The sequence below is a fragment of the Amblyomma maculatum genome, chromosome 1 (assembly GCF_055883805.1).
Source record: "Amblyomma maculatum isolate TAMU_Amacu chromosome 1, ASM5588380v1, whole genome shotgun sequence".
Classification (NCBI taxonomy): Eukaryota; Metazoa; Arthropoda; class Arachnida; order Ixodida; family Ixodidae; genus Amblyomma; species Amblyomma maculatum.
In genome coordinates this window covers 102,437,976-102,465,625 of record NC_139344.1, presented here as the reverse complement: position 1 = coordinate 102,465,625, position 27,650 = coordinate 102,437,976, and the positions used below count along the sequence as shown (strand labels likewise).

Genomic DNA, 27,650 nt, shown 5'->3' with positions numbered 1-27,650 from the left:
TCGAGGAAACTACACGTAAAGTGGACGGGCTCTTTCGAGGTGATCGAGAAATTGTCATGTGTCACATTTCGGCTTCGTCACACGAGAACGCGCAATGAAAAAATTGTGTATGTGAATAACTGCCCCTGGCCGAGGATAGCGAAATCGCCGATCCTCGGCAGCACTCGCACCTGGCGTCACCGTCGCCATCGCCAGAAGCCCACCCAGCGTCCGCGGACGAGACCCTCGATGCAAGCATCGTGTCGGACGTTTTAATTAATCTTGTAATTCCGGAACAGACACCTATTCCTGAGGTACATACACCGAGCAACGGCTATGCGTTGCGAAGCCGAGGGCCAGTTCCCGACCCTCCTTAAGTTTACCAAGCAGCTTGGCTGACCGACTAGAATGTGCCTTGCGACACCTCTGGATACTTATTTGTAAATATGTATTATTGCTCCAGTCTCCAGTTCTCGTCAGCTCTTACATGCCTCCAGACATCGCTGGTATACAACAGGTGACTGCGTTGTGGTGTTTTCCTGGCTACTGGTTGAGGTCCCCAGCTAGTGTGATTTTGTCTCGAGGGAGGCGACGGTCTGCACGAGTGACTGAGGTCCGGGAAGTTGACAATCGAACGCACTTTTAACGGATTTCAGAAATGTGGATGTGATGACGGACGACCGTTTTTAAGTGAGCAGTGTTGAACAGTGTTGAACAGGTTAGACCGGGTACGTCACTCTTATCCAAAATTTTGCCGCTGGAAAACTATTCTCGTAAGGAAAAGGGATTGTGGCGTACGCATCGGACAGCTTTATAAGGCGGCGACCCGTCGTCGAATCCCGAAAGCAGAGATTCAAAGAGCCAGACCTTGGTCCTCAAATGAATCTCGGCTACCTCGGAGCGCCCAACCTCATCACGGAAGCGAGACGATGCACGCACGCGCCTAAAATTCCGCGCAAGTAAATTGGACAGGCGTGAAGAGAAGATTCCAACTACAGATTAATGACCGCGCTGGTAGAAGGACATCTGGTCGCAGCCGTAACGTGGCGTGACCAGTAACGGCGGACATCACGCCGAAGCATGGCTTGCTATCTTTGGGAATTTCACCACAGATGACAACTCCAAGAGACGTCTCACCTTCCCAGACCGTTATCAGGTGCAGACGTCTAAAGGTATGACCCAGAATGGGCCGACAGCGAGGTTGGGAGAGACGGTGCGACTGCCTGCAATTGGACCAGCGACATTCAGGCGGGAACCTTACGTGAGTCACAGGTTTGACCCAATGTTGTGGCTGGGCGAGGGGGTAAAGCCCAAATAATTGGCCGCAGTTTCATGCAGCATTGCCTTCCCAACAAAACTGAGGGACGCAGAGGACTGGGGACAGTGATCCGGCAGACCCCAAAGGGTTCTGGTCTCAACCAAAAAGACAGCGGAAGGCGAGCGAAGTGGTACGCTTAAGCCGTTGAAGGACGATGTAGCTTTGCCCCGGCAACCGACGGACACCCCCTGCCTGCTGCGGCCGAGAGCCTTGGATCTCCCTCGGGCCCCGACGTACAGAACCCGCGCTCACTTCCACGATGAGAACGACTTCGCCTCTCCGGCCTGCAGCCGCCTACCCGACTCACAGCACCTGAGCGAACACCCGTGGCCACGAGACAACGCCGACACTCCTGTGGTGGTGAGCGGATCGGCTAACCCCTTCAGGCAGCCACATTTAGGAATAAATGTTTTTTATTAAACCTCCAGTTGTGATGTTGATTTGTTCGTTCCTCTCCTCAGCACGAACCCGAGATCGGCAACTTATCTAGTTGCTAATTTTATGACGCAAGATTAGGGCCGTCTCACGTGCATTATTAAGTGGAGTTTTACACAATGCTATGGATAATATTATATGCCTTCCAAATAATCTGCTTGAAGCCTGCCAGGAACCTGAAGGCTAGAAGCGCGCTAAATATGTAACCAAGTTCCAGGCGATCTAATGCCTTTTCCTGGTCAAAAAAAGCCAGAAGACCACTTGCCAAGCGCTGTTGCGTCCTGTAAAATATGTTGCGAGTAACAAGCGATAGGATGTGGATTTCGCTACCAGGAGCAGAGCAGGCCTAACAGTTGCCGACGAGGTTGGGCAACATGCTCCTCAAGCACCGAAACCTAATACCCGTTAGCGTATTACTAACCATATCCGGTAGGAACACTCGAGCACACGACGCTCGGGTCGCGTGATTCTTCTGAGCAGCGTCACCTGGCGACAATTAGTAGATATATTGTCTAAACGAATAAGAAAGCATTTAAAGGCCACCGTTCCCGTCGTTTTTGTGGCGCAGTGGATTAACACCACCCATCTCTGCACTGATGCCACTGAAACATGTGTTTGATTCCTGTGTTGTAATTTTTTTTTTGAATATTTTTTTTTTTTGCAGTTGCCTTCACTGTAATTATTTCCTGCCTTCACTGAGTGTATGTTACCTCTAGGTTGCGTTCAGAGATATCTTTCAGCAACAATCGCCGTTTACAGTGAGTGTACGTTACCTTTAGGTTACGTTCAGGGAGACCTTTCAGCAACAATCGCCGTTTAACTCGCTGAGAGCGTCGTCTGTTCCTGTGCGCCTACGGCATATGGTTTTGCAATACGCTACCCGTTAAAGCTATGTAATCAGCGTTAATAAGCGTGATTGGCCTGCGATCGTGCGAAAAAAGAAAACGGCTTCTGCCTCCAAATGACCCCCCTCATGCCAAAGGCATCGATCGATTTTCATGACGAAAATGGACAATAACCTCAAAATCCTCAAAATCCTCCAATGACAACGCCGGAAGTGGCAGAAAAAAAGGGGGTTTACTAATCCGTGGCGTCATGGAAATCGGTCGACGCCACTGGTCGAAGGGGAGTCATTTGGGGGACACCTGATCCTTTTTTCTCGAGTATAGCAGAAAGCTGGATGCAATGCTGTTGACGCGCGTTGAATTCGCTGGAGTACAAATTTCTAGTGCAACATCACGGCCGATAATTTTTGTCAGTATCTGTCACGCTTCAGTTAATTTCAAGCATGAGCACTTTGCCAGAAAAGCTACGATCGCTGTTCTGCATCGGGGACTTGCTACAAGCCATGGTGAAGTGGAACGCTTCTAGGACAGTTTAGAATGCCTCGAGATCGAGCAGAGTCGCCACCTAGCGGCATTTCGGCGAAACCTACCCAGTGTGGGTGCGTGTTCGCGTTGCGGGCCAGCCCGCACTGATTTACGCGCGCGCGTGCGGTTCGTACAAGAGTGCTTTTTGTTTGTTTCGCGGTCTTGCGTCTTGCAAAATAAATATGAACAGGCTATTACCACACGCTCCATTAAAAAAAAAAAAAAAAAAGAACTTGTTCATATTGAGCATGTCACGCTGGAAAGGACATCATCAGTCGTGGTCTTCGGCGCTTGAGATTCTTTGACAAGCGGTGTCTCAAACGAAGCGCTGCTGTCGTTAGGCGCCGTGTCAAAGCAAAACAGGCTGCTGCCGTCAACACAACACAATGCAAACGCTCAAAAATCGTATATTCCCGTTTCTGTTTGGAATACCGCAACAACTGAAGCATACGAACGCAGGCTGCCGCACAGCAAAATCAAGTTTCAACAAGCCACTCTGTGCCTTCTGTGTCCACGATAAAGTTGTCTTAGTACTTTTTTTTTATTTTTTTTTTCTGTTTAACCTCTGTCGCGGTGTCTCAGTGACAGGGCGCTCGACTGCTGATTTCAAAAATGGGGGGTTCGATTCCGACCGTTTCTAAAGGTGCTCTTCGGCTATGAAATTTGACTGCACGTCAAACAATCCCATGTGGTCAACGACACCAAGGCCCGCCCCTACATCACCCGTCATATAGCTGATGTTGCATGGCGCGTTAGGTCCATATATGCATTTAATCTCTTCTTTTTTTTTTTTTCTGTTGAAAGATTCTGCGCGTCCGTAACAGTGGTAATGATTATAAACATAACACGCATCAGAAATTCCTTATAGACCTCCTCAATTGACCTTGCCTCCTTCACTCCGACTACGTCACGAAGATGCGGTGGTGCTGTCGTCGTCAGTGACTTTCGCGTGGTAGGCAAAACAACATTTCAGTCGCTTTAACCTACCGTGATTGCGGAGTTGGTAGCTGCTGCCAGAAATAAAACAGCACTATGCCGACTAGTTGCGTCGCCATTGCATGTGCCGAAAGGCACAGAAAGGGAGGATTAATAAGTTTGCACAGAGTTCTTGGCGATGAAGGTCGCCGTAAACAGTGGTCCGCCGCGGTGAAGCGCCAAGGCTGGGTATACCGACGCCGGCTCATCGAATATGCGGCGAACACTTCGTCACGGCTAAGCTAGAGCTTATTCACTTTTACGCCAGAGCTGTATAGCTGCTTAAAGGCCAGTATATTGTAATGCGTAGGCCTGTTTCTTTGTTTGAACACACATAGATGTGGTGGTTTGTGGGGTTTAACGCCCCAAAGCGACTTAGGCTATGAGAGACGCCGTAGTGGAGGACTCCGGAAATTTCGACCACCTGGGGTTCTTTACCGTGCACTGACACCGCACAGCACACGGGCGCCTTGCTTTTCGCCTCCATCGAAAAGCGGCCGCCGAGGCCGGGATTCGATCCCGCATCCTTGGAAACAGTAGTCGAGCGCCGTAACTACTGCGCCACCCCGGCGGGGCGCGTACACAGATGTGTTTAACTATGTAAACAATTCCTCAAACAGGTTTTTTTTTTTTTTCGCTTTGGTAACTGTACGCATGCGATAGTGAGCTGCTGCGCGAGTGATCAGTGTTCAACTCCTTCGTGGTTATGCCGCGTGGCTAGCATTCGCCGTGTTCACTTCAGATTATTTTATTCTATTCAATGATGAAGATTGCCACCGCGCGTTGACAGCCGCTGATTTTATCGATTGGAGCTGCATTTCTTTTATACCGAGCGGATTTAGTTGTATTCACAGCGGCTGATTGTGAATACGAGTTGTGGGATGCAGCATCGCCGAACGATATATGGGCTCTTGATTCAGACTGCCTGAGGACTTCAATCGTACTTCATCGTGCATGGCACGTTGTAGCATTCGGAATTTATCATACTTGTACACGGGGCCATGGTAGCCGACACTTAACTGGGTCGCCGTAGCTAAAGAACCACTACGACCGCTGCAGCTGGTAATTGCAGTGCAAGCTAAAAGCGTGAATACCCGCGACAAATTGCGAAAGTTAACGCCGACATTCACCCACGAAGAGAGCAGATACAACAGCCGTGCGGCGTGGCGATTTCAACTTATACGGATAAGCAAATCCGTGCGGTGCAAAGAATGTCCTTCCTACTGTTGCCACGCTTGCCTAAAAGCCGCTCGAAACTAGCGAGGTGCTTCGTGCTTACCAACAACGATCATTTCCCGCTCGGTGGGAAGAATCATCCGAGAGTACAATATGTTCCGAGCGGAATACTTCGCACGTGGTTTGCGCGCGCTGCTTACGAGCGAGAAAAATCGCCGTCTACTTAGTCGACAGAAAGTAGTTGTAAGAACCCGAAGTTTTAAAATTCTAGACGCGTTCTGTGGTTGATTTGCCGGGCGAAAACAGCAAATAGATTACAACGTTGCTCATTTTCCCTGGCGGGCAGCAACACTTCGCTTGTGCGCCTTGAGCCCACGCGTCTTGTATGGCGTACGGGACCGGGTGTCGCATGCCGTGTACGCGTTTTTTTTTTTTTTTTTTTTTTTTTTTTCATGTATAGCTTTTGTCCTCACTGCTGAGATTTGCGAAATTGTCATTTCGTCTGCCATAGTTTTAGGTACCTGCACCTCCCAAAACGCGCTATTGAGAAGCTTGGCCACAATGCCACTCCCGTGCTTTGCGTATACCGTGGGAACGCAGACTGCAGCACCACCTGGATCGCCTTCTTTCTTTGTAAACATGGAGAAGGTCTATACTTCCCTCGGCTCAAGAAAATTATTTAGAGTTATTTCGCAGTGCAACACTAGATTACCTGCCGCAAGACGCCAAGTTGTGACATAGCCAAAGGAGGCTATGGTTGTGAGCTCGGCTAACTCAATCCACTCACCGCTCTACACGTGAGCAGTCGGCTTTCCTGTGCGGCGAGGTTTCCTGTACAGTGTCGGCGTAATCTTAGTCATTTTTGGGGAATACTTGTGCTTGGTTGTCAAGCCAGAGTTGATGTCCACTCAGTCTACGGCAACCCGCCGGGCAGTACTCTATCAGTGCTACATTTAACCTGCTTAATCCTCGAGTCAAGTACAATATATAATGAACCAGGCTGCCTCGATTCATTCTAAAGTACTGCAGGTCAGAGCACGAACCTTGTATCTCCGTGGGCTTGACACTAAATTTGCCTGTCTCACTCATATAAGACATGCGTGCGCTGTTGAAAAGGCGATATGTCATGTTTAGGCCTGATTATCAAGCCTGTGAGCACCGTACAACGTAAAAGCATGCAAAACGATGCCAGTAAATCTAAAAGACGGGTGGCATGCGTGCCTTGTTTTCCTAAAATCCGCGATTTGTTTTTTTGCTGCATTGGTGAAATGTACGGATATTTTTTCTGCAATATTGGAACACTCTAAACAGTAAATCGCTAATGCATTGCATAAGGAACGTTTTCATCGCAAACAAACACGCCGTAAACTCGGAAGCAGACATACACCACGTGCGTTCCTGTGAGCGCCGCCGGCAGCCGATCCCCACTATCGGAGCGACGGTGGCGCCACTTCTAGGTCGATCTCGCTGCGAATAGCTGACGGGACACGAGCGTGAACACGCCTCACGCGTGAAGGTGGCCCTGGACTGGAGGACCCTGTACCTGAGCAAGGCTTGTTTGTAATGTTTTTGCTTGGCAGCCGACTCTCCGGTTTTGTCCAGAATAAAAACAATTGTCGTCGCCCAGATAGTGTTCAGCCTGGTTTGCGATAGTATAACATACAAACAAGCACGCAAAGCTATACAAAGCACCATGGTCTGCTTATGCCAATTGCCGCTAATTAATGGATTGAAGATGGTGAAAATGATATCTAAAGCGCAGCGCAGCAGGCTGACAGTTTCACACGTACGAACGAAAACGAACGACGACATCATGTCCCAGCGCGAGAGACTGGTATAGAGTCGATCACACTTGTCTGGAGCGCTTGAGCGGTGCGCCGCGGAGCACATTAGGTGAAATTTTAACGCAGCTGCTTTTTCAGGGTCCATGCGCTTGTGCTTGCGCGCTTCTTACGGCATTGAGGTTGTGCTAGAGCGCAAGTACTATAATTTAACATCTGCACCTACCTCAAAGTTTCTTTACTTCAACCACAAAACACCGCTCGAGTGCTCTAGACAACTGTGATGTACTCTGTGCTACCCCGACCACCTCAATGTTTTCTTTTTCAAAGTATTTTTCACCAACACCGATTCCTAATTCATGATTTATATAGCCAGCATAGATTATTCATATCTTGTGCTAGCACTAAACCGTGACCAATCTACCATTCTAGGTATGTGGCATGTCTACTGAGGAAAGAAGAAGACTGGCTGTTTACACAAACATGCCCAATACATACGACTCACACGCACATCAACGGGTCGCCACATACTCTCTCATCTCGGAGTCAGGATACCCGCAAATGACCCAGACCTCTTCCCTATACCCAAGCATATCCACAAGGAGCTTATTATTAAGCCCCTTCCCCGAAATATGCATCCCCATCTCCACGAACAGCGCCGTATAGCCCGTGCTAAGGCACTCCACCGACAGTACGGCTCCGACTCCGAAACCGCATGGGTGGATGCAGCATGCATAGGCATAAGCGCCGCGGCTGCAGCAGTAAACTCCTCTCTCTCCCCACTTTTTAAGCTGCCACTTCTACCAAACCTCACCTCTGAAGAAGCCGAGAAAGCTGCAATAGCTGCCGCCATAACGCATACGAAAGCAAATTACATTCTCAGTGACTCCAAAACTGCCATTCAAAATTTTGCGCGAGGCAGAGTCCATAGTCCAGCCTTTGACATTCTAAGCTCGTCTGCTGCGCAAAACCCGTCCCGCCAAGTGGAGCTGATTTGGGTGCCGGCGCACTCCGGGAACCCTGGCAACGAGGCTGCCAACTTTTTAGCCCGAGGTACCATACACCGGGCACAGGAAGCCTCCGACCTGGGATTCACGAGGGAACGCATGCACACTTTCAGCGAGCTGACCGAGGCCTACAGAGCCACTCGGCAGCTATACCCTCCGCCTCACTCATCCCTAGACAATAGACGTGCCACTATTTGGAGACGTCTCCAAACGCACACCTTCCCATCCCCTCAATCTCTTTCTTACTATCATCCCCTCTATCCTACACCCGCATGCACCCTTTGTCCCGAATCACACGCTAACGCCCTTCACATCTTAACACTCTGCCCGGCGGACCCTCCCCTGCGGGGCCTGGAGCACCTTATCACCTGGGAGGACTGGGAGGCCCTGCTGCGCTCTACGGACCCGGCTGATCAGGAAACTGTCACAAGCCGAGCTACCAGCGTAATGGACCTTCGGGGCATGAACGCTTGAGTACAGTGGGGCCGTGCGGGGGCCCAGGGATCTGCGAGTCCCAAACTCCTTTGCTCCAATAAAGTTTTATCCATCCATCCATCCATGCCGGAATTATCCATGGTTACATTATAGCAACTGGTAGGTTAACTTGTTACCTCTTCTCGAAATTCGTCCAGGTTTTCTGCATCAAAATTATTATGATATTGTTATTATAATCTAACCATAATTTTTATAGCTGCATTGTTATAATTTTTTACGCTCTCGCTTTACGACAAGCTTGTGCCTATAAGTGAGTTTGAGTACACCGCACCTTAGCCAATCCCCCATGGTGGGTGCGTGCCATTTTTCAAGAGGCCAACAACAATGTGCCAGATGCACAGAGGCGAAAAGAAAAAGAAGAACAAGAAGAACGAGAAAAAGAAAAAGAAGACTGCTACATACCGCCTGGTATGCTGACAAACTCCTTGTGCTATCGCATGAGAATCGTTCACTAAATATTGCCCATCCTCATCTTTCGACACACCTTGGCCAATCCCCCACGCATGGTGGGTGCGTAATTCCGTTCTCTCAACGGTATGGTCCCGCATTTCCTTTGTCCTTAGTGGTTGTCTCTTAGCAAGTTAAATGACGACTATTGCTGCAAGGTGCCTCTGAACGCAACCTGAAGGTAACATAGGGAACACGGTGATAGGGAACCCAAGTTGGAGTTTGCTCCGCGACGCCAGTGCTCGGTTTCTAGCGGAGTGGAGAGGAACTACAAAACCTACGCCACGGCCGGTCTCGAGGGAGAGGAAGCGCTTCTTCGCCATCGAGACCGGCCGTGCCTACGCGCATCCGCGCGCACCCCGCTCGCTCGGGAACGCGTGCCACGGGCAGCCGCACGTGCACGCGGAGCGGGAGAAAGAGAGGGAGGACGAGGGGGAATGGTCGCGCGTCTGCGCGCGCAAAGCCGGCGCTTTTTGCCTGTGGGGTTTGTTATGTTTGCTTTTTTCGATGCCCCGGCTGACATAGAGGCTGGCTGGAGGCATGTTTTTTATCGGTGCTTTCGAAAGCGAGAGATTATGAATAATTGATCACCGCGCGGACATTGTTTTCAAAGAGCGCTTGCTGGCCAGGCTCAGACAAAAAAAAACATGAACGCGAATTCGCTACTCGAAGGCGAGAGGCAAGCGACAGGTATTTTGAAGGACTTGAGGCGGCACCTCTTGATGTTTTTGTCCATGTTGTTCAGAGAATGAAGGTCCAGCCTTCTCGTTGAGAATAACCGATACGCGTGTACACAGCGACGAGTGCTCCGCGCGCTGGTTGGGGAGCTTCCTTTCCCTTTGTGACTGCTCACTTGAAAGGGGTCTATTCAACTCTTTGGGGACATATGTTTTAGGCGATGCTACCGGCGCCGTGGTGCCTGTTTTCGGCGCGTTTAGGACGCGTTCCCTACAAAAGCACAAAGCATGCCGCCTTACCCTTTGGTTCCTGCCGACAGCGGCCAGGGGAAGTTCGTTGCTGCGGCGCTGCCATCCGAAATCAATGACATAGCTACCTTTAACTATGAGGGGTTTCTTAACGACCTGGGTCACTGACGAGAAGTCGAGGCATGGCTCAGTTTTGAACCCCCGAAGCAGGATCGCGTATGAGGATAGAATGATTGACGTATGTGTGTTTCCTTTATAAGTGGCAAGGGATCGCAATAATGACGAAGATCTGTTTCTTGAGGCCGACTCGGTTCCGCGATGGCTGCTGCGGCACCGCCAGTTACAAACAGAGGTGCGAGAACCCCCCCCCCCCCCCAAGAAAAAAACAGAAAAAACCCCCCCGACAACCATTCTGTTATCGTTTCCACACAAGCTTTGCGAAAAAAGCGCGGCGTCATTTTCTTATTCGTTCCCCCCCCCCCCCCCCCCCCTCTCTGTTGGAGCGCGATGGCGGCCAGAACGCAGCCGGAGGAGGAAACAACCTAGCGCGTGCGCGCAAACACGTGCTAGAAAGCAGCGCGGAGCAGACGACAACATGCTTTTCCATGCGGCGGGGAGCAGACGACGCGGCCGCGCTGCGCGGAGGTTTTGACGGGGTCTCAATGGAGGGCGCTGACGCACAGATCGGCGCAGCGCCCCCTGGACCAAGGTTTCTCCCTTGAAGGCCGGAAATGAATACGGTGAAGTCAATTTCATAGTGTTATCGTTGCCATATCGTCACCTCCATGGCTATGTTCACGGCTGGTTTCGCACATAATGCAACCTAAAGGGGAACACATCCCAGGAAAGATGTTAGTAATTTATTTGAATGTTGTGAAGTTAAGAAAATTGAAAAAAAAAAAAACACTATGGGAATTCGAACACGTGTTTTGAGGGCTGAGATGCGTAGTATTCATCCACTGAAGTTTTTTTCTTTATTGCTTTCTCAGACAACAATTCAAACAATACAGACACTGCTAAAACATGGCAGTACAGGCAGGCCTGGTGCGGTTAAAACTTTTTCAATCTGACCAAATCTTCAAGAACAGCCATGCTGCTACGTTTGTGCGCGATACACCTCTGCAACGTATGTTACACTCTCAACAAATGTTTTACGAGCAGAAAGAACAGCGACAGCGATGTCGGCATGTCTCGCTGCCATCCTTGTCCTCCACAAACTGTGGAGGGCATGTTTTTTTTGCACGAAATGCAATTAACTGTGCAGGGCACAAAAATTCCTTTTTCTTCGAGCCAAGTTTTCAGTGGAAGAGTGTTAGTGGGCAGCTTGAAGAAAAATGTTCTTATAGCATCCTTTTGACTGCTTTTTAAAACCTCACCTCCTGGGCCTCCACAGTGCACCGTTCTATACAGAGGGATTCGCATCATAACATCAGTTAAATCTTTGTGCAATTTAATATTGTTGACCAAAGACAAGTACCCGAAAGGAAACTGCGCTGTTAGTATGCGATATGACACAACAATTTCATGCAAAAAACCAGTGACTCTACAATTCACAACATCACTGGTGGTAACAATAAAATCAGGCAAAGCTTTAGCCAGTCGTACATCACTTTGGTCTCGTAAGAAAAAGAAGCGTTGCAAAATTTGTCGAACAAACATATTTGACAGTCCTAGTCCACCATCGCGAACAGATCTAACCAGATTTGTGCGACTAACCCCCTCCCAGCTCGAACCCCAAATAAGCACAGCAAAGACTCTGTGCATTTTTATACATTCGCTCGTGACATAAAAGTATTTTCAATAATAAGGAAGTAATTACTTAAGGGTGTAATTAGTAATTACAACATCCTTTCCTTCAAATTTTGTAATCGGTGTTTGTTAAGGTAATTAACCTGTATGGCTCTACCAACGTTAGACGTGCGTGTGTATGCAGAAGCATATGAGGAAAATAGGTTGCCCCCGTCTTTCCGAACACGTCACATGTTACTAATACCTAAAACAGAAGACCCAGAAAATTGCGCCACCGAAGCGACGGAAGTAGGGGGCTTTAAATGCGGTCCTATTCGTTTCGACTATATTTCCGCTATTTGTCGCCAGGTGAAGCTAATCAGAGGGCCCTACCGTTGAGAGAACGGAATCTGGGTGCCTTTTTCAAGAGGCCAACAACAACAACATGTCGGGCACAGAGGCGAGAAAACTACGCTACACGCCGGTTCGTACACTAACGAACTTCTTGTGCGATCGCGTGGGAATTACTCACTCCGTCCTCACCTTCAATGGGTGCCACCGATGATGACATGGTGCACGGGGGCTCAAAAGCAGGCGGAGTCGGGTAGTCGGGCCGGATCAGGAAGGTCGGCGACGGGCTGATTTCGATGCCAGGGCTGCGTAGCGCAAAGTGAAAACGTCACGTCTGCGCACTTAGATGTCAAGATGCGGACATAACACCTGACTGTTTTGTGGTGGTCAAGTGGGCAAACCTTCACCGAAGACATTATCTGTCGGAAAGGTAAGTGGCGTAAGCAGCCGTTGTGAGGAGCAACGGAAACTCCGTGGAAGTGCATATTAGTGCCTAGTTTCCTCCAGCGTGCCGTGGTGCGATAAATTTCCCAATGCGCGTTGGCGGTATCATGTACTGTAGTGGTTCTTACACTACATACGTAATATCTGGATGGAGCTCTCTGGATGCCTCTTCTTCTCAGCTCTAAACGCACAACAAACAATTTTGCACTGTATAACACTGCCTCAATTCACTCTTGATCCAGCATGCACATCGAGTACAAGAAAATCGCTGCCTCAGCAGATCGCCGAGGCGCAAATCGGGGACTTCGACTGAACCGGTTGCGCTGACCGATACTTCGGCCGGCTCATGCTAATTATATTGCACGCAAGGCACGCCAGAATACGCATGCGTGTGGAAAAGAATGAAGCAGATGATCGCCTTTGTTCGTCTTTCAGCTTTTGCAGCTCGCTCTTGAGCGCCGCCACCTCCCTGCGCAGCCTCCCCGCTTCCCTGCAATGGGGAGGGAGAGCGTTTGTCATATAGGACTGCAGTTTGTGTGGTATGATCCTTCTAAACGCGCAACACAGCAAATAGAGCGCGCATGTTTGCTCGAAGCCCAAGGTTTTTTCGCTTTCGGACATTTTCCGTTCCTTACTCGAATACAAGCTTCCGCTGATAGGTGACGGAGGCTGCTTGATCGAGCCATCGCTTTCCAGAACTACCAGTTGGCTCGTGATTTAAAATTAATGATCTTAAACATCGCATTCTAAGTTCATTTTGCGATGCATTCCGGATTAAAACTAACTACCTAATTTCTGACTATGATGCCAATTCTGCCTATGTCGGCACAGTTTATACGTTTTCGTCAAAAGTGATGAAATATCCTGTATGTCATATTTTTTTAACATTTCTTTTAACGTCACACAGAAACGCTCAGGTTGCGTTCTCTTCAATGTACTTAAGCTTCCACTTAATATCGGTGCACCTTTGATGTAAACATTCGAGTACCAGAAACACCGTTTATCTGAGTAAGAGGCGTCCAACAACACACTAAAAGAAAGACGTAAAAGGCCAGAAATAGGGCGTTGCAAAGGGAGTACAGGATACATGACACATCGATACACTCACCCAACTCGATCCTTTCCTTAACCCAAACTTATGATCGCATATAGTAGCCTTAAAGGGCCTCCCAATGCATTTTTGTGGCGAGTCGTTAATAAGCTAGGTCAGTCACAAAAGAATTCTAGCGTCATGTATGCAATATATCAGAGGTAAAAACCAAGAGGTTAACTAGTTAAAAAACATGGTCGGGGCAGTCATAGAAATAATAGATGAAGTGCAGTTTGCCTGTCAGTATGTTTTTCTTTGCGCTGCAGCAGTAACCTATATCCGTAAATGTTTCATTAACGCTGCCTAAAGTACTCAACGAAAGTGCATTATTAACATGCAGCCGCTCAGGGGAAGGTCTGCTCTGACGTCTTCATGAGTCGCAATTTGTGCTGAAAAACGTTTTCCTATCAAAAATAAAGTGTTCAAGAGAAAGCGTATCGAGAATTTATGCAAAAAACACAACAAAGTTGATTTGTTCATTATTTCTGATGAATCATTATTAAATTATATATGTGATAATGATATCAAAAATTCAATATAAATTTCCATCAGCGCTCGCACGGTGCACGTCTTCTTTCGCCCAAAAAATATCGGCTAGTACGGATTTACAATTAAACATTTCCTACTTGGAACGGGGCTTCATCTGCTTTGAAGCATCCATGCCGTTTCGAGGCATAATTCTGATCGGGCGGCACGGGACCAAGCTTTAACCAGCATGCACAACCAACGAATGCCGTAGTCAGTCCATGCATAAACGCGTAGCAACGCTGTAGATGAACGAGTTCATCTATAGCGCATTCATTCTTTCCACTCGCTAATTTGTATTACATGGGCCCATAACTTAATCTTAAAGGTTATTTGTATATTAATTCTATCGTCTTGACTCCGTTAAAGAAAATACTCATATTTGATTCTGCACTGACGCAACCTGCCACTTCGGATATGTACTGAACAACCTGCGACTGTTCCCCTATCATACTGTCACGTAGTGGTGGCAATGCCGTTGACGACAAATGAGGAGGCGTTAATTTCACTGGAAAAAAACTTTATATTGGGCTAACTTGCGCCTGCAAAAGAATTAAGCAATCGGCGGTCGTCGATCTACGAATCCCTGTTTCACTTTTCAGTACTCAATTTAAAAGCGGCGGAGAAAGATGTGTACAAAACCGTGAACGGTGACTAACATACACTGGAACAATGTAGAAGCATACGCGTGTGGCTGGAATCTTTCGAGATACATCTCGAAGCACCTTCTGCAATAAAGGAAATGAGAAAGCGCGTCTCGCGACAGCGAGCATGAACAAACAATGAAGAATCGAACCGTGCTCTAGAATTACAGCGATAAGGCCACATGCAAGCGGCTGTCGAAAAAGAACAAATAAAGACTTGAATCGTTCGCGGCATTACTCGCCCCTTAGAAAGGCATCGACTCGATTCTAACAAAATAAACACAGAAAGGTAAACAAAATACAAGAAATATGATATAACCAGGACTTTTAGCGCACGTAATAATTTTTTAGGCGCACAACGTGGACGATTTCTGGGCGCGCCCCGCGCCGCTGGGATATGGTCGTGCCGTCGGGGATGACTTCACAGTTAAGCTGCCCGATGCGCCGAATGACTTTGTATGGGCCGAAACACCGCTACAAGAGCTTTTCACTCAGTCCGCGACGTCGTATCGGCGTCCAAACCCAAACTTGATCTCGTGGTTTCTACTCTGCGTCGCGTCGTCCCAAGCTGTATCGTCGGGCGTAGGTGCTTTGCTGGCCTTTGATGCGAAGCCGGGCGAGTGGTCAGACCTCCTCAGCAGCTTGCAGGTAAGCGGCGACGTCGAAGTTGTCTTCTGTCACATGCAGCAGCATCGCGCCGAGCGCGTTGTCGTGGGCTCCCTGCCGTACACAAGAGTCGCTCTGGTTGTCTCCTGGACGGCCGTGTTATGCACGAAGATCATGTGCAGAAGGATGGCGTCCCAGGTGTCTTGTGTTCGGCGTCGACGTACATAAAAATCACGTCCGCAATCATTTTGTTAAAGTGCTCCATAATTCGATTGGTCTGGAGATTGTACGCTGTTGTACGTCGGTGGCTTGCGTGAGCTCCGCCGTAAATGATGTTCCCCTGTCTGTGATGAGCACTTCAGGGGCGCCGGGCCGCAGTAGAATGTGTTCGACGAAGAATTTGGCGGCTTCTGCCGCGGTAGGCTTCGGCTTAGCGGGTAGTCAGTGGCCACGACGGTACCGTTGTTATCCGCGGATAAGTTGGAAAGGGGCCGAGGAGATCCATCCCAATTTGCTGAAATGGCATATTCGGGGGTGGTATGGGGTTCGAGTAGCTCGACAGATCTGCTCGCGGGCGTCCATGCGTCGCTGATACGGCATGTTTTCACGTAATGGGCAACCTCGGCAGGCAAACGCAGTCAGTAGAACTTCTCCTGGTTTCGCTGCAACGTGCGCGCAAACCCGACATGCCCTGCTGTCGGCTCGTCGTGCGACGCCTGCAGAATTTCCTGTCGGAGGCTTTTAGACACAACAAGAAGCTGCACTATCCTGTTGGGTGCGAAGTTCTCTTTCACGAGGACGTCACTGCTTAATGCGAATGACGACAAATGCTGCCTGAACACAAAGAGAGGAGATGGTCTTACCTTCCAGGTAATCGGCTAGGTATTTCAGCTCACGGTCTGAGCGCTGCTGATGTGCGAAACGAATTCTCACCTTCTTCGGTATAGTATATAGCACATACCCACAATTAGGGATTGGTCAGAATTCATTGTAGGTGACAGAATATAATTTATAATGTCGATTTGACTGTATGATAGATAACGTACCTATTAATTAGGAGTTAGTATTGCTGAGATAATTTGGAATTTTGAGGCGATAGGAATAGAAGTAAATGAAAAAAAAAAAGGTAAAATTGGAAAAAATAATAAAAATAACAATAAAAAAGAAAAAAGAGTACAATTCAGACAGATCAACGCTAACACACAAACCTTCCAGTAGCAATATTACAATTGTGAAGTAACTCACACACCGGTTTTAAGGCACACCCTTTGGCGGTCGCACCAAAGGAGGAGGACAGGAAATGTAAATGGCAGTCCTAGGCGAGCAAGAGGTATTTCTAAATAATTTCTTCTCTGAACAGCACACCTGCGGCAGGAGAGTATGTAATGTTCAATTGTTTCCACGCCATAACCAACATAAATAAATATTAAGGCAAGTAATTCTACAACGCACCAGCGGCATGGAGATCTCACATTGCCTCGAGGTACAACATCGGACATTCCAATGGAAATTTAAATGGTTAAAATCCGTAGTCGCAAGGGATATGGCTCATGGCTCAAGGAGTTTAAGGTTTGAAATCGTTCAAAATGGGATATATTTAACAAAATAATATTCGGTATAACACCGACAACAGGCCCATTGAGCGCTGAACTTGCTAAATAATCCGCCATTATATTAGAAGCGATTGTTACGACCGTGCATCATCCGCACTTGCGCGCTCTATTGTTCGCCTGTGGGCATGGATAAGTGCTGTGGATATGTGGTGTTGGTACAATGGCTCTAAGTGAGCCTGTTTCCAGGAATCCTGTTTTGTAAGCCTGTTTTGCTTTGTGGACACCCTGCAAATGCCAAATTGACCCTGTCAAGAGAACGTCTAGAAAAACACAAAGAAATGTCCCCCTGCGGGAAATTGCTGGAAGTGCTTTCGTTCAATTGTTCACCCTTCCGTCGAGAAGTGCTATCGTCCAGTGAGGAATGCCTACTGTCCAAAGGAGACGACAGAGTGACACGTCCGCTGACGTACAGGACAAGAAAGGAGCAAGGTGATTACGGCCATTAGAGGATTTCCTGGGAATGCAGGAAAGATTTGCAATTGTTGGAAAGGGACAATGCTGGGAGCCGTATGCGGCGCGCACGTGCACTTGGGTTTCTGAGAAGTAAATCCACTTGCCGGAACCAGCCTATCGATTCTTGGCTGAAGAATAGAAATGTACCTCCTCGCCGTTTCCAAGCTTTTCCCGCCAACAAGTGACCAGGCCCAACGAAACAATGCCGGGCCAGTCAGTGCTTCAGACCATCAGTGCAGTGATGTGTTCGATTGGATGCCGATATCTGAGGGGCGTGCCCTGGATTTGGTTGGTCAGCATCTTCAGAGAGGGGCTAGACATAGGGGGTTTTAAGGACGCTGCAGAGCACGAAATGTCGCTCTGAGCCCTGGGTAAACGGCTCATCCAGTCGCTTCTCGCTATGAACTCTTAACGCTTGCCATTTTGCTGATGTACCCTTCTTTTTCATGTAAATAATCATGTAAATAAGTTTTCTCAAAGTGCCATTAAACCTGCTTGTATATATTTCACTAACTTCGAAGATTCAATCCTTCTTCAACCCCGAGTCTCTGCACGCTACCAAGTGAAGGCCGGGTCGACTTAGTCCCAGCGTCACGACACGATGCCGCAGTGTCCCAGAACCCACTGAAAACGTACTTCCTGTAAATGTAACGGAAGAAAAAACATCAGGGTTTGTTTTAAAAGACGCAGTTTCGGGCTTTCTAATGCTGCTAAGACTGGCAGGCAGCCAGAGAGTATGATTACATGAGTAACGTTACCGGGAACGTTTTGAATGGCCAAACCAACTGCAATCATTTCAGCAGTAAATATTGGTGTGTAATCAGGGATCCGTATAGAAAAACTCCAATCGAGCACCTGGGAATAAATACCTATTGCTGCTTTTTCATTCCGTTGTGAGGCATCTGTTAAAATAGCTACGTGTCGTGGATAGCGTAGTAGATAATCTTCAAGGTGCCCATTTATTACAGTGGTAGTCAAGTGCTTTGCATTAAATGGCAACGACTTGTCAAAGAACATTGCGAAAGCAGCTTGAACATTGCCAACATGTCTTACTGAAATAAGTGAAACTGCAATTTTAGACAGCAAGGACTGAGTAAGTACCAATTGTGGTTGCTTATATTGCGGCCAATGATAATTTAGAAAGAAAGCTTGGTGTGTAATAAAAATGGGAGAAGCCACTGCAGGCAGAGGTTCCAGTGCTCGTAAAAAGGTTCGCACAGTGAGGAGCTCAAATCGAGAGTTCAAGTCACGTACACGAGCCTCTAAATAGACGACTGCATTTGAAACGGATTTTGGCAACCCCAAACATAGTCGTGTAAGCGCGCCTCTCCAGTAGCAAAAAAGGTCGTAGTTTGTCTTTAGGACTGCCCGAGAATAGAACACAGCCGAACTCCAGAATTGGTCTCACGTAAGTTTTATAGAGAAACAAAAGAGTATCTCTGCGCATACCGAATTTCTTACGGCTTATTCTAATCAGGCGACCAAGGGCTCGCTCACCTTTCAGGCAATTACTTTTGATATGAGGCCGCCAGTCTAATTGGAAGCGATATAATACGCCCAAGTATTTCAACAATTCAACCTGTGGGATTTGTGAACCGCAATACGCAAGGGAAATATAAAGAGGGTGTGATGGGGAGAAAGCGAGTACTGAAAATTTCTTCATGTTAAGAATTAATTTTAATTTACTCAGCCAAACTTCAAGGGCATTTAAGTAGGCTTGCAATGACTGGTATAAGGAATGAACATCTCGCGCAGAAAAGAAAAAGGCAATATCATCCGCATACACGTACATTTTTATATTTGGATAACAGGAATATCCCTCATTAATATAATAAATAGCAATGGAGATAGCACCGATCCTGAGGCACGCCTCTAGTTTGGTAATACGTTTCAGAAGTTAAAGAATTTCTAATGCAGAAACATTTCCTATTCCTGAAGAATTCTTTTAGCCATTCAAGAATTTAAAAAAGGTGGCCTAATTTCGTTTCTCTTATTCATCAGTATAGAGTGTTCTGCAAGTGGCTAATGCCGACACTTCTTCTTCATTGCTAACTTAATTCTACTCTACAAATCTATATTGCCGCGAAACCTTCAAAACTGTATTTGTTTTCTAACAGCCGCCGGCATGCGGCCTTATCACTATGATTCTGGCACGCCTATCAATTCTGTATCCTGTGTTTGTTCATGTTCGTTGTCGCGATACGACGCGTTATCATTTTTGTTGTCGCGAACGATGCGCCGAGAGCTGTCTCGAAGATTCCGATCACTTGCGTATGTTTCTACAGTGTTCCAGGTTGTGCTAGGAGCAGTTTGCGACGTTATCTAAATTGTTCTAAGCAGCCTTTAAATTGAGCGTTGACGAGTGTGACGGGCATTCTTTGTTCGACGATCGACGAGCACGTTTGTGGGTATCGCCGCCGCCGAGTTGCTTAGTTCTTTTGCAGGCGCCAGTGAGCCCAATAAAGAGTTAATTTCAGTACCATCAAGCCTGTGTCTCCTTTTGGTGTCTACGGCCTTATCACCACTACTTGACATCTGGTAGAGGATCTGCCTTTGATCCTTCAAGCGAAGACCCCTGCCTTGTTACCACTACTTGACATCTGGTAGAGGATCTGCCTTTGATCCTTCAAGCGAAGACCCCTGCCTTGTTCCTGTCGCCCCTGGGGAACAAGCCTACAGGTCACCTAGCCAGCCGCCGACTCAAAGGCCTCCAACCCGAACACGGTCTGCAGCTACCGGACCCCATTCGATCTCGGAAGGCATCGACGCTGACAATGGCCCAGCCTACAGCACCGGTTGTTTTCGTCCAACCCCGTGAGCCCCCTGCTTCCATGGACGACCGGACGAAGATGCGGAAGACTGGATGGACCTTTTCGACCGTGTGGCAGAATTCAATGGCTGGAACGACGCTGCGAAACTCAGGCAAGTCTACTTTGTTCTTCAAGGACATGCCCGAGATTGGTTCGAAAATCACGAGACTTCTTTAAAGGATTGGGAGATATTCAAAGCAGAGTTTTGATGGCCTTTGCAAGTTCTGTCCAAAACGAAAAAGCTCAGGCCCTCCTCCAATCAGGACTTCAACTCCCAAACGAGCCCGTCCTGGTCTACGTAGAGGAGATGAAGCGCCTGTTTCGCCGCGCCGACCCTAACATCACCGAAGGTGAGAGAGTGAAATTTTTAATGCGAGGGGTTAAAGAGTCGCTTCTTGCAGGACTTGTCCGGAATCCGCCGAAAACTGTGGACGAATTTGAAAGTGAAGCATCGACCATCGAGAAGACGTTGGATACACGGATGCGCCACTACGAGCGACCACTTCAACCGGACTACTCAAGCCACTACCCCAGCGCATCTGCAAGCGGAGAGAACCGATCGGGACCTCATCCGGGAGATCGTGCGAGAGGAGCTCCGCCGATTGCTGCCATCATCGCAACAACCCCAGGTGGCGAGGCTCGCGGACGTCGTCTGTGAAGGAGTCCAGCAGGCGCTGGGCGTTCCTCAAGCGACTGTTGCGACTGTTCCAGCACAAGAGGCAACAGCCATGAACTACGCTGCTGCATTACGTCGGCCTGCACCCCGACGTGGTGAGTGTCCAAGCCCTCGCCGTCCTGTTCCTGAAAGCCACACCTTGGCCCCCGCCCGCCAAGCCTACCAACGACCCCCAAGCCCCAGGAAGTGTGACGCCTGGAGTACAGCGAACAACCGGCCATTATGCTGTTACTGTGATGAGGCTGGCCGCATTCTGTGCCACTGCCCGTACCGACGAATCGGTCTCTGCGGATTTGCAGTCGACGGTCCACGACCACGCCCAGGTGAACGACCGCAAGAAATCGACAACTATCTGCGTAGCGGTGAGATTGCGCCACCAAGCCGTCGGTTCAGGTCCCCATCGCCGTACAGGGCCCGCTTTGCGTCGCCAAGCCGTAACTACGATGAAAGTGTGCGCGGAAGGTCACAAAGCCCACACAGGGGAAACTAAATAGAGCAACTTTGGAGGTGAGGCTGCTTCACGGCGAAAACACGAACATCCTCATCGCCGACGATGAGTGAGAGATCGAACACCGAAGCCAACGTGCAATACTAGGACGCGAACAAGCGACCTTGAGATTGCTGTCGACGGACGCACGGTTACCGCCCTACTAGACACCAGTGCCGACTACTCTGTCATCAGTGGAGCTTTCGCTGCCCAGCTCAAGATAGTGACGACCACTCGGGGTGGCCCGCTAATCCGAACCGCTAGTGGTAACGTTATTATGCCGTCGGGGCGATGCACCGCAAGGGTTACAGTAATTGGACGTACCGATTCTACCAGTTTCTTCGTCCTACAGCACTGTTCCCGCGATGTGATTCTGAGCTTTGATCGAAGGTCGATGAACGCCCGATGCTCACTGAGGAAGTGCATACTGAAAATTACATCGCGTGAGCACTGCTGCAGGACCACGATGCTGGTGGGGTAAGTCCATCCATTTATTGTCACTCTTGCCATCTCTGATGACGTAATAAGGTTACCCCCAGCGGTTCGTATCAGTGGGCCATCCCAAGTGGTCATTACTTTCTTGAGCTCCGCGGCGAATGTTCCACTGATGACTGAGTAGTCAGCTCCTGTGTCCTCTAAGGCAGGGATCGTGTGTCCGCCGACAGTCACTTCAAGGTCACTTATTCGTGCCATCAAATTGCGCTTCGGCCTGGGTATCCGATCTCGACTCTGTCGTTTACTGAGGTCGCTATCGGGGCACACCATCGTTACTGCGCTGGACGGCTTTATTAGTTTGAGGTCTGTTTGCATCGTCGTCGTTGCTGTCGTCGTCAGCAGCGGTGGTATAAATGTTGCGGTGTTGTCGTTCCTCGTCGGCGATGGATGATCTTCGTTAGTTCGCTGTATAGCAACATCACCTCCAAAGGTTGATGCCGTTAGGTTCCCCTACGGGGACTAGGGGATCTTTTTTGGACTTAACTGCATCCCGGCGATGCAACTCGGGCTCTGTACCCAGACTGCATTGGCTTACTGCCGACATATACCCGATCATCGGCAGCGTAAGTCGGCCATCAACCAAGGTCAAAGCTCGAGCACCCGACTGAACGCCGACTAATTCGGTCATGGTAGCTCGACCATTGGGCGGCTCATGGTCGGCCACGTACTAGGTTGGACAGATGTTGGCCAGCATCCATGGCCCGAGCTTGTAACCTCGACTTAACGCCGACCTGCTTGGCAACGGTTGCTCGGGCATTTGGCGGCCCACGGTCGGCCGCGTGTCATGTTGGCCAGGAAGCCGGCTAGCACTCTCGACCCAACATGCCTGTATTGTATGCCGATTAAATCCATAACGATAACCATTTAAAGCCCCTGGATCTACTTAACCTCTAGTACAAATCCAGTTGTCAGTGAGAACGCGCATACAAAACGAAACCGTGTGGTCATAGCATTATCATGTGACATTAGATTAGTAATTAGAAGGTAGCTTTTTCATTGCCGAGAAGGAAGGCGTTGCCTCAAGGAAAGTTGATCACAACACTTTTTTGTTCAAGCGCTTTTGCATTATCCATAAGGCCCTTCTCGCTGCATCGTCTGTTTACCTGAGGAAAAGACCAATAGGCTGTGTGTACTTTCTAGACATAAGCCTTGGAAAAAGAAAAGCAGAAAGACTCGCGAGGTTACCATTTTTGTTTTTGGCATTCACACGGTGGTAAACAAAAGAAAAAGAAAAGGCAGTTTCTCGCGCAGACTAGCATAACAAGGCCCGGTACATTTATATGGCGCACAACGCATATATCGGCAATCAACAATAAATTTGTTTCTTCCGCCTCTTAGTTTAGAGTTCGATCATTCAACCGCGCTGCACGGTGGAAAAGGAATAAAGAAATAGTAGGGTGTTTCCACGTAAGATCGAAAAAAGGACGGCCGGTCGACCTTTTAAATTCATTTCCAAATTTTATATATCATTGACTGATGACTGGAAAGAAGAGATCTGCAATTGGTTTTGCTGCCAAAATGTTTTTTTTGGGGGGCACACGAAATTAATAATGAAGAGGCGGAGTTGCGCGCTTATCTTCTCTGCTATTTTGGACAACTTTGGTTACGAATTACCCAAAATATGTTAAGGTTAGCTGAAAATTATCGGCCAAATATATGCACGCTTTTATTTGTATTCAGTTATTTTTCGCTTTTCTGAGTAGTGCAGATATATTTATAAAAGTTTTCAAAATCGGCTCAAGAAACAAAATTTTCCAACTTTGCAGACTTTTATTTAAAAAAAAACGTTTATGCCAGAGCAGCAATAATTCCTCACTCTATTCTCAACATAGTTATGTATCAAACAGCTAAAACTTTCATTTACATAACGCTTCAATACAGAGATACGATCGCGCTAATTTAAAGAAAGCAGCGAACATAGAAATTTTTTTTTGAAAATTAAAACAGTTTTATTATTGTTTAAACTTTGTCCACCTATTGTCCACTGCCTCATCTTTCAAAATAAATAAAAACACCTTACGTAATTTTGTTGCGCTAGTAATTACGGCCACTTCAATAAGGCCCTTGTGATAGGCGTAGCGCATCACGCCGACCTGAAAATTCTACGGCATTTGTGAATCGCTCACGATTTTGAAATTGTGGCATATTACTGTAACAGAGAAAAATATATTTACAAAAGAGGAATAAAGATATATCCAATGAGAGACAGCCAAGGAGCCAGGAAATGAGGGCCCCCTCATTGCCTCTCGAAAAATGTGCTTTGAGATTGGGGGCGACATGCAGCGGTTCTCACGTCGCCCGCGTACTTGAGATGTGCCCTACAATCCGAGCTAAACCTGCACGTGTCCCCGAGGCATCCTAGTTCTGTTGTTCGCAGGATATCATATAGCACGTATGAGCGCTCATTCCTAGGGATAGCCGAGTGCCTTGACTTCCAGACGCTGCGTTAGCAGCAGGAGGAAGGTGCAAGTGCACAACGCGTGACTCTTGCTGCGAGATAGAGGTGAGCTGCCTTTTTCTATTATTTTTATTATTTTATTTTAAATACTCTCAAGACCCGCAAGTATTAAAGGGAGGAGGGGCATGCAAAAGCAGCAGTGGTTTCCTTGAAATTTTGCGCATCAGTGATGGCTTAATGAAGGCTGGGTTGTGGTTCCAGTCATTTACAGTTCGAAGAATAAATTTATTCAAACAAACGGTGGTTCGGGAGTGTGATATTCATTGCTTGAAGCTGCGATTTATTTATTTATTTATGAAATACTGCGGACATGTCGCATGTCCAAGCAGGAGTGGGAAGGTACATAAGTGACAGTATTCCCGTCATCAGCAAGCTCGAAAAGGCCAGCAAGAGCAGCCAGTTATAAAGTGTATGCAATAATGTCGAAAAATACAGCGAATACATTATGAGATAAAAAAACAAAGCGCACTGCACCAAACAGCTGCAGCACCTCAGTCGAGGAGGTTGAAATAATTGGGAACTGTGGGAACACATATAATTGGGAACAAATATAAACACTCACAGTTTCTGAATGGAATGATATATCATTCCATTCAGAAACTGTGAGTGTTTATATATGTGTCGGTGTTTATGGCGTGAGGGTCGCGTGGAATCTTTGGCGATATAGTTTTCGGGTCGGATACCTAGTCGAGAGAAATATAGTGACTGCAAGAGTCTGAGACGTGCTTTCTTTCTTCTTTCTACCGGTGAATTCTGCAAGCTGAACGTAGCGGTCGGAGAGTCTAGGCGCCTATACCGATTGAAGATAAAGCGAGCCGCATAAGACGAAGGAAGCAGTAAGTGATCGCTGAGAATAGGGTAGTATAATAAGCCCGGTGGAAAAGATATAACCGAATATATTGTTACGGACGACAAGGAAGAAGAAGCGGGCAGTGGCGCGGGAAGGATCGCTCGCGCTAGGCCCGCGAACATTCATTAAACGTCATCTACCATCGCCATCGTCATGTTCTGTCTCCTGTCTTCATCGGCTTACCGCTTCGTAACATTTGGTTGGAGGTGCGGCGTACGACATCCCCATCCTCGCCTTGGAGCATCGAGGCCATCTTCAAGCCGGGACCATCACCGAGGGCCCAGGGACATCGCCGAGCAGCTTCGCCCCAGCCCTTCAAGCCCAGACCTGAACAACTACCACCGCCCAGCCCTCAGCCCGGACCTGAAGACAAGGAGAACAGACATACGAATCAGAACCGAGACGAAGGACCCGAAAGACCCGAATGACCCGAAGGAACCGATGGACACGAACACGCAACCCCCGCCCAAGCTGCCCGACGTGACCTCGAGCCATCGGTCCCATGGACTCTGGTGACGGATGGTTGACAGCTCCAAGGGAGGCGGATCACCCACGCATCAGACATCGTATCGGCAAGCCGTTCTATTCTTCCTTCTTCCTCTTCTTCTTCAAGCATCCAGACACGCCCATCATCATGCTATAAGATCATTAACATCGCTAAACTTCCTCGTCCACGATCGGGACGATCGCTCGGTGGCCACGGGTCATGTGACGGACGACAAGGAAGAAGAAGCGGGCAGTGGCGCGGGAAGGAGCGCTCGCGCTAGGCCCGCGAACATTCATTAAACGTCATCTACCATCGCCATCGGCCATGTTCTGTCTCCTGTCTTCATCGGCTTACCGCTTCGTAACAATATTTACGGCGCAGAGTAAGGACAGAAAGACCAAAGGTTGCTTTTATTGCAGGTACGCTTGCACTTCTTAATTTGAAGCAATAAAACGTACATGTTTCTGAACGGACTCCAAAGTGTTAATTAAAGTTGATTACGACCCCAAACAGCGCATACATATTATGGTTTAGGTCTTAGTAACATCCTATACAAATAGAGCTTAAAGGAGCTGTATGCAACTTTCAAATGGCGACGTAAGAAACCCAATTTGTGGTTAGGTTTAGCGTCCCAAAGCGACTCAGCCTATATGAAAGACGTCGTAGTGGAGGGCTCCGAAAATTTCGACCGTCTGGGGTTCTGTAGCATGCACTGATATCGCACACCACGCGGGCGCCTCCATCAAAAAGCGGGGCAGTCTAGCGTCATAAAAAGCAACAATATATATCTTGGAAAGTGCGCGATATATCTAACAACCTAGTATCGATGGCATCGAGGCAGGGTGGTTAGATACGTAGTTTACGCACACTTTCCAAGATATATAGTGTTGAAATTATGTTATTATTATAACCGAGCTCATTGTATCATTAGTATTTCCTGCCAAGAAAACCCTATGGCCACTCACAATAGCATTAATGATATGGCGCCGGAAGATGAGCCCCCCAGGTTGGAAGGCGTCCCACGTGTTAGTGAACAAAGGGCGATTCCTAGTAGCTCCAGGACGAATGAAGCGGCTAGGCTAAAGCGAAAAGGACGCTCAGTTGTGGATGTGTCGGGAAGCGACCGGAAAGTCCGATGTTGCAAGGAGATATATCACATAGCAGCATGGAATGTAAGATCTATGACGCAAGGTAAACTGGATGTCGTCAAGCGAGAAACTGACAGATTAAACATGGATATCTTAGGTATAGAGCGAGCTCAAGTGGACCGGAATGGGAGAATTTATTTCCGGTGACCATTACGTCTCCCATTGTGGGCACGAATCCAGGAGAAGGAATGGGGTCGCTCTTATATTAAACAGAAGAATGGGCAAATAAGTGCTAGGGTACAACCCTAAAAACGACCGAATGATTTCACTTTGGATCCAAGGTCACCCTTTCAACATAACAGTTATCCAAGTCTATGCACCAACCACTACTGCTGAAGAAGCTGACGTTGAGAGATTTTATGCTGACCTGCAATGCCTTTTAGACCGCACTCCATCATCAGAAGTCCTTTTTCTAATAGCAGACTGGAGTGCTAAGGTGGGGAGTGAAGAAATATCCGGAATTACAGGCAAGTTCGGTCTTGGTAAGCCAAATGAAGCTAGGCAGAGGCTAGTAGAGGTTTGTCAAGAAAACAACCTGGCCATAGCGAATACTCTTTTTAAACAGCACAAGAGGCGCCTGTACACATGGACTTTACCGGACGGTCTGTACAGGAATCAGATTGATTATATTCTTTGCCGGCAGAAATGGAGAAGCGCTATACAAGCAGTAAAAACAAGGCCTGGGGCCGATTGTGGCACCGATCATCAGCTTCTTGTAGCCAAATTTAAGCTTCAATTGAGGAAAACGCAGAAAACTAGAAGGCCTTTCAGGTATGATCTGGACCAAATTCCATCAGAATACGCTGTGGAAGTGAGGCTTCGATTTCAAGAATTATATCTAGAATTATTATAGCATGAAGAGATATGGACTGATGT

General features: G+C 48.0%; 1 protein-coding gene across 1 annotated transcript in view; it reads right to left on the bottom strand.

Annotated features, from left to right (window-relative positions):
- LOC146203334 (putative E3 SUMO-protein ligase RNF212) overlaps positions 1-27,650 on the bottom strand; it is a 46,863-nt gene that overhangs the window by 114 nt on the left and 19,099 nt on the right. The window contains exons 6-7 of the mRNA XM_084603000.1: positions 12,851-12,922; positions 12,170-12,293 (exon numbers count right to left, since the gene is read on the bottom strand). Coding sequence (XP_084459126.1) covers positions 12,170-12,293; positions 12,851-12,922 — 196 coding nt within the window. The remainder of the gene's footprint in view (positions 1-12,169; positions 12,294-12,850; positions 12,923-27,650) is intronic.